Below are 6517 nucleotides of genomic sequence, written 5' to 3' on the forward strand. Positions count from 1 at the left end.
GCAGTCATTGGCTTATTCTCTTCATCACCTCCAAGAAAGGAAACCAAAAGCAATGCACGACTTTAGCTGCACATGAGCCAAACACCAACAATTCCGCCACTCCTTGTCTCCAAAGTGCACCGAAGTCCTCGAGTCCCTTGCAGATCTCACTGGGGGAAAAGTACTGGCATTGATATCAGGTTGCAAAAATGTCTGGGTTTTTTTGGCCCTCAGGTCTTCACGGTTCTCTTTGGCTTTCAGGTTTGTCTGGTTCTTTTTGGTCCTCAGGTCTACCCGGCTCATTTTAGCGCTCAGGTCTACCTGGTAGTTTTTGGCCATCAGGTCTGTCTGGTTCTTCATGGCCTTCAGGTCGGTCTGGTTCTTTTTGGCCCTCAGATCTCCCTGATTTTTTTTGGCCCTCTTGTCTACCTGCTTCTTTTTGGCCTTCAGCTCTACCTGCTTCTTAATGGTCCTCATGCCTTTCGGGATCATTTTGGCCCTCAGGTCTGCCTGGTTCTTTTTGGCCTTCAGGTTTGTCTGGTTCTTTTTGGCCCTTAGGTCTACCCGGTTCTTTTTGGCCCTCAGGTCTGTCCAGTTCTTTATGGTATTCACGTCTGTCTGGCTCTTTTTGGGCCTCAGATCTCCCTGGTTTTTTTTTGGCTCTTAGGTCTACCTGCTTCTTTTTGGCCTGCAACTCTACCTGCTTCTTAATGGCCCTCACGTCTGTCCCGTTCTATTTGACCCTCAGGTCTATCCAGTTCTTTTTGGCCCTCGGGTCTGTCCAGTTCTTTTTGTCCTTCAGGTCTGTCTGATTCCTTTTTGGTCCTCAGGTCTACCTGGTTCTTTTTGGTCTTTAGGTCTACCTGGTTCTTTTAGGTCCTCAGGTCTACCCAGTTCTTTTTGGCCTACGTGTCTCCTGTTTTTTTTGGCCTTCAGGTCTGTCTGATTTTTTTGGCTTTCAGGTATTCCCTGGACTTTTTGGCCTTCAGCTGTACCTGGTTCTTTTTGGCCCTCAGGTCTCCCTGATTCTCTTTGGCCCTCAGGTTTGTCTGGTTCCTTTTGGTCCTGAGGTCTACCCTGTTCTTTCTGGCCCTCAGGTCTCTCTCGTTCTTTTTTGTCCCCAGATCTCCCCGGTTCTTTTTGGCCCTCAGCTCCACCTTGTGCTTTTTGGCCTTCAGATCCATCTGATTCTTTTTTGCCCTCAGGTTTGCCTGATTCTTTTTGGCCGTAAGGTCTGTCTGGTTCGTTTTGGTATTTTGGAACCTGGTGGAATAAGAGGAACCTCGAAGCATTCTGGGAACCTCAAGGAACAAAAGGAACCCCAAAATATTTTGGAACGTCACAGAACACAAAGGAAATCGGGAGGAACAAAGGAACCCCCCAACTTTTGTGGGTTCTGGGGGTCCCCTGCTGTGTTCAGGCTGTTGGGAGGTCTCCTGTGTTTTGGGGGGCACCCCTCTCTGGGGTTCGGCCTTTTCTGGGCTGTTGGAGATCCTGGGAATCACGGGGGTCCCCCCTTGATGCTGAAAAAGCCCCGGAATGATGAATTGCTCAGAGAACTCCCCCATTAGGTGACCTGAATCCTTCAAGCCTGCAAAGTCCTGGCTCTGGGCCTTCTGTATCCCATTGCAACGTCTCATTTACCTGATTTATTCTTCCAGCAGAGCAGGGAGAGCAAACAGGACAAGCTCTACCAGCTGAACCCTTGTTAACTTTTGGACCTTTTTTTTGGTGCCTTTTTGGCCATCACCCTCTCAGAGCCCCCTGTTTCAGGGTCCGGGGGTCCCCGGTCCCCCCACACCCCTCTCTGTTCACCCTCTCCACGCTCTCCGACAGCCGGGGGGGTCCCTCAGCTCTGCTTTGGCCCCTCTCTGCTCCCCGCACTCCCACGTCCCTTAAAAAAAGGGTGTCATCGCGTCCCCCTCCCCCGCCGGGACCGGGCTGACCACGGAACACCAACCCCCACCGCGGGGGAGTCCCCGCATCCCCCCGCCCACCCCTCGGCTCTGCCGGGAACCCACACCAGGATCCCCCTCCCCCCGTAAAAAAAAAAAAAACCAACAAAAAAAAACAAACCTCCAGGAGTTCCCCTAAGGTCCTCCCGAGGGACATTTGCGGCTCAGCTTCGGACCTCCAAACATCGCCCCCACCCCCGAAACCACCCCGGAGGCCCCTCCCCCAAAATATCTGAGAGGAGCTCTCCCCTCCCCCCGCGGCAACGTGAGGGATTGGGGGGGAAGATGCCCCTCCTCTCCCTCCTCCTCTCCCTCCTCCTCTTCCTCCTCCTCTTCCTCCTCCCGCCCTCCTCCTGCTCCTCCTCCCCCTTTCCGTTCCACGAGCGAGGAGCTCGCCCGGTAAGTTTGGGTTTGGGGGGGAATGGATGGGAAAAAGGGAGAGGGGAAGGAGAAAGGGGGGGGTTGGACCCCCAAAGAGAGCGAGAGAGGGGGTGGGACCCCCAAAGAGACCGACCGAGGGGGGGAGGGGAGGAAGCCGGGGTTGATGGGGGGGGAGGGGAGGGCGACGGGAAAAGGGTGGGAAAGGGAAATGAGGGGAGGTGGGAGAGCGGGAAAGGGGTTCCCGTGGGGGTCCCATCGCTTGATCCCCGGCCAGGGGGAACCCCGGGACTGAGGTTTGTTGTCGATTCCCGGCGGGCCGAACAAAGGCCCCGGCCGCGTGTCAGGAACTCTTTGATTGTCCCCAACACTCCCTGAGTTCCCCAATACCCCCCCTACCCCCGCCGCGGCTCCCCAAAGTGGGGATATCGGAGAGGGGGGAACCCTGGGAGTGCTTTTTGGGGTGAATCTTGGTGTTTTGGGGTGAATCATGGGGCTGCCGGGGGGCACAGTGCTGGGAAAGGGGAGTTGGAGGGGATCCCAGGGCCAAGGAAAGGGGAGGGCAGGGATCGGGAGAGGTGGGATGGGGGGTCCAGGGAGAGCCTCTGCACAGAGGTCGCCGGTGTCGGGGAAAGGGAGGGTCGTGGGGTCCAGAAAACGGGGTTCAGGGGGTCCCCCGGTGTTCAGAAACAACAACAACATAACCAAAAAAAAGGGGGATTCAGGAGTCTGGAAAAGGCAGGAATGGGGGTCGAGGGGGTGCCTGGGAACTGGGAGAGGCGGGAGGGCCGGGAAAGGGGTTGTTGCAAGGGGTCCTGGAGCTGAGGAAAGAAGTGAAAGGGAGTCCCAGTGCTGGAAAGAGGTGCAGGGGGTTCCTGATACGCAGGACTGGGGGTCCAGGGAGTCCCAAGGTAAAGGAAAAGGGAGTGTGGAGTCTGGGAGAGGTGGGATGGCCAGGAAAGGGGGTGCAGGGGGGTCCTGGTCCCGGATAAGGGCGTGCAGGGGGGATCTGGTGCACAGGAATGGGGAGTTCAGGGGGTCCCTGGGGCACCCCAGGACCACCCTGCAGGATAAGCCAGGAGTGGGGAACTGGAGAGACCTGGAGATTTGGGGATCAGGGTGGTCCCAGGGTCAAGGGAAGGGAGAAACTGGGAGAGCTGTTGGATCAGGGAAGGAGCTTCAGGGGGTCCCGGGGTCAAGGAAAAGGGGGGCTGGGGCTGAAGTGACGGGGGATGGCCAGCCAGGAAACAGGGGGATGCAGGGACTGGGAGAGGTGGGATGGTGAGGAAAGTGGGGACAGGGGGGTCCTGGAGTCAAAGAAAGAGGGGTCTGGGGTCTGGCAAACCGGGACTGGCCAGGCAAGGGGGGACCCAGGCCAGGAGGAGGGGGGAAGAGGAGGAGGAACAGCCGGTGGGGGCTGCTGAGACCCCCGGAGTGGGGAGAGCAGAGAGGGATGGTACCAGACCCACGGGACCCCCAGCAGAATGGAAGTCATGAAGGGGGGAACCTGCAGAGATAGGAGGTTTTTAGGGTTCCCGGAGAGGGGGTACCTTGGGACCACTGGGACACTGAAGTGGGAAACCTGGAGAAGGGCGAGTCCTGGGACCCCCGGCAGCCCAGACAGGGGCACCCCAGAGAAAGGGGAGCCCGGAGAAGGGGGGACCCCTGGGATTCCTGGGACCCACAGCAGCCTGGAGAGGGGGAGACCCCAGGGAGGTGGGACCCGTGAGACCCCTCAGCACCCCAAAGCAAAGAGTCAGGGGAGAAGGGACCCCTGGGGCCTCCAAAACCCCCAACATCCCTGAGCAGGGGGACCCTGGAGGGGGGGAAAGTCCAGGACCCCCAGGAACTCAGAGAGGGCAGGAACTCTGGAGAGGGGAGTCCCCCAATTCACGTGGGACCCCCCCAGCAGTCCAAATAGGAGGAACCCCCAGAACCCCAAAGTGGAGAGACCTGAGAGGGGGAACTCCTGGAAGGGTTTTTTTTGGTCTGAACCTTGGTGTTCTGGGGGAGGGGTTTTTTGGGGGGGGCTTTTGGTGTTTTCGAGGTTTGTATGATCCCAGGATGTCCGGTGAGTTCTAGAGATGGACATGGTCAGGAGGAATCCCCAAGCCAACGTGCTCAACCCTTGTTTCCCCCAAGCAGGATTTGTCCTTCCCAAAGCTTGGGTGGATGGAGGAGGAACCTGCGAGGAAGACGAAGAAGCCGTGGGCCCCCCAGGCAGGTGAGGAGGAAGTCAGTGCCCCTTTGGCCCTGTCTTGTGGTGCCGGGACAGGATCTGGGGGATGTCCTTGGCCTTCCCTCTGGGCCGGAGGCAAATCCCCTGCCTGTCCTTCTCTCCTGCCCCAGGCCCTGAGCTGAGGACGGAGAGCACGGAGGACAAATCCCCCCAGCAGAGCCTGGTGGGAGAGGCCGTTTTGAAGGGCTCCCCGGCACAGGAAGGAAGGGCAGCGGGGAGGAAAAGGCCTGGAGATACCCCCAGATGAGGGGCTGCAAAGCCAACCCAGGGAGCTCTGAGGAGGAAAGACCCGTCCTGTGCCGGGAAGGCGGCCGGAGCTTGAGCCGGAGCTCGGAGCTGGTGGTCCCTGAGCAGCCTCCCAGCAGGGAGAAGCCCTTCAGGTGCTTGGAATGTGGGAAGAGCTTCAGGAAGAGCTCCCACCTCCTCAGGCACCAGCACATCCACACTGGGGAACGGCCCTACACGTGTAGGGAATGTGGGAAGAGCTTCAGGCACAGCTCCAACCTGATCCAACACCAGCACATCCACACTGGGGAACGACCCTACACATGTGGGGAATGTGGGAAGAGCTTCAGTTTCAGCTCTGCCCTCCGCAGGCACCAACTCATCCACACTGGAGAGAGGCCCTACAAGTGTTTGAAATGTGGGAAGAGGTTTCAGGACACCGGGAATCTCCTCAGGCATGAGCAGACACACACAGGGGAGAGGCCCTTCCGCTGCACTGACTGCGGGAAGGGCTTCAAACAGAACGGCACCCTTGTCACCCACCGGCGCATCCACACCGGGGAGAGGCCCTACAAGTGTGGGGAGTGTGGGAAGAACTTCACCTGCAGCTCTACCTTGACCAGACACCAACGGACCCACCAGTAAGAGAAGCCCCTTGAGTGCCCCGACTGCGGGAAGAGCTTTGGCCGCTGCTCCCACCCTGAATGACCCCCCTGATGGTGAGGACACCCCTGGAGTCCAGTGACCATCAGTCCATCCCTTTCTACCAGAAAGGGCCAGTCCCCTTTGCCAGGGGCAGGTTGTGCCAACAGAACCCTTCTTGAGGGGTGTGTGGAGATTCCTGCCTTGGCTGGGACCCCCCAAGGTCAGTGCTGGAGGTTGAGAGCAGAGATCTCCCCCCGAGCGTTGGTCTGGGGGAGTTCCATCCATCTCTGATTCATAATTCTTGCTTTGGTGCCAGCTTGAGTAGAATTGCTTCAACAATTTCTTTAGTGTAGAGCACTGTCCTATCTTATCCTGTCCTACTGGTAGTTTTAGTGTTTCTATTGTGGAGTACATAATTTTGATGAAGAGCTTTTGTCTGATGATTTGTAACCCTAAATAATTCATTTCTATCAATAGATTTGATTTGCTATTATTAAAACCTGGGGAACAAAAGTGGTTCAGTCCCACCTCTGTAATTCCTCTAAACTGAAAGTGTTGTCATAACCCAAGGCTGAGATTGGATCCAGCAGCCCCACATCCCACAGTAAGTTTGGAACTCAGAGGGCCCACCCCCCTTTTATAAATCCTCCCTTTCCCAAAGACCCCCATGGGACTCTTGGACCTGCCAGACCACCCCCACTTTTCCACCCTTCTCCCTATTCTTCCCACTTTTCCATAGTCCCCTGTTACAATCTGCTTTAATATTGCAGAAAGAACTTCAGATTTGGATATTCCCATGAGCAAAACTAAAACTCACACAAGTTATCTGTTGATACCAAAAACTGATTGCTAAGAGATGCAAAGAGAACGAGGAAAAATAAGAAAAGGTTAGAAAATGCTAAGATTATTTCTAGATGCAGAGAAAAAATACCACTGAAAACTTCCTTTACCTGCTGAGCTGGTGTATGTGGCAGAGGAAAAGCAGTTTCTGCCTTTTTTTGTCTGTCCCTGCAGCTTTTGGATGTTATTTTTGTAGCTGCAGGGGGTCTGACAGCTTTAGTTCTCTGCAATGCACCAGGTGTGGTTTCACCGCTCA

At 56.3% G+C, this 6517-nt stretch overlaps 1 protein-coding gene across 1 annotated transcript; it reads left to right on the forward strand.

Moving 5' to 3' along the window:
• Positions 1-4786: 4786 nt before the first annotated feature.
• On the forward strand, positions 4787-6105 carry LOC126649903 (gastrula zinc finger protein XlCGF49.1-like). The gene has a single exon (XM_050334269.1). It carries the CDS (start codon positions 4795-4797, stop codon positions 5419-5421), a length of 627 nt encoding a protein of 208 aa, XP_050190226.1. The 5' UTR covers positions 4787-4794; the 3' UTR covers positions 5422-6105.
• The last annotated feature ends 412 nt before the right edge of the window (positions 6106-6517 follow it).

Source organism: Myiozetetes cayanensis, unplaced genomic scaffold (assembly GCF_022539395.1).
Source record: "Myiozetetes cayanensis isolate MyiCay16 unplaced genomic scaffold, myiCay2020 scf513, whole genome shotgun sequence".
NCBI lineage: Eukaryota > Metazoa > Chordata > Aves > Passeriformes > Tyrannidae > Myiozetetes > Myiozetetes cayanensis.

Coding starts and splice junctions, on each gene's coding strand:
- LOC126649903 (XM_050334269.1), top strand. CDS start 4,795: ATGAGGGGCTGCAAAGCCAACCCAGGGAGCTCTGAGGAGGAAAGACCC.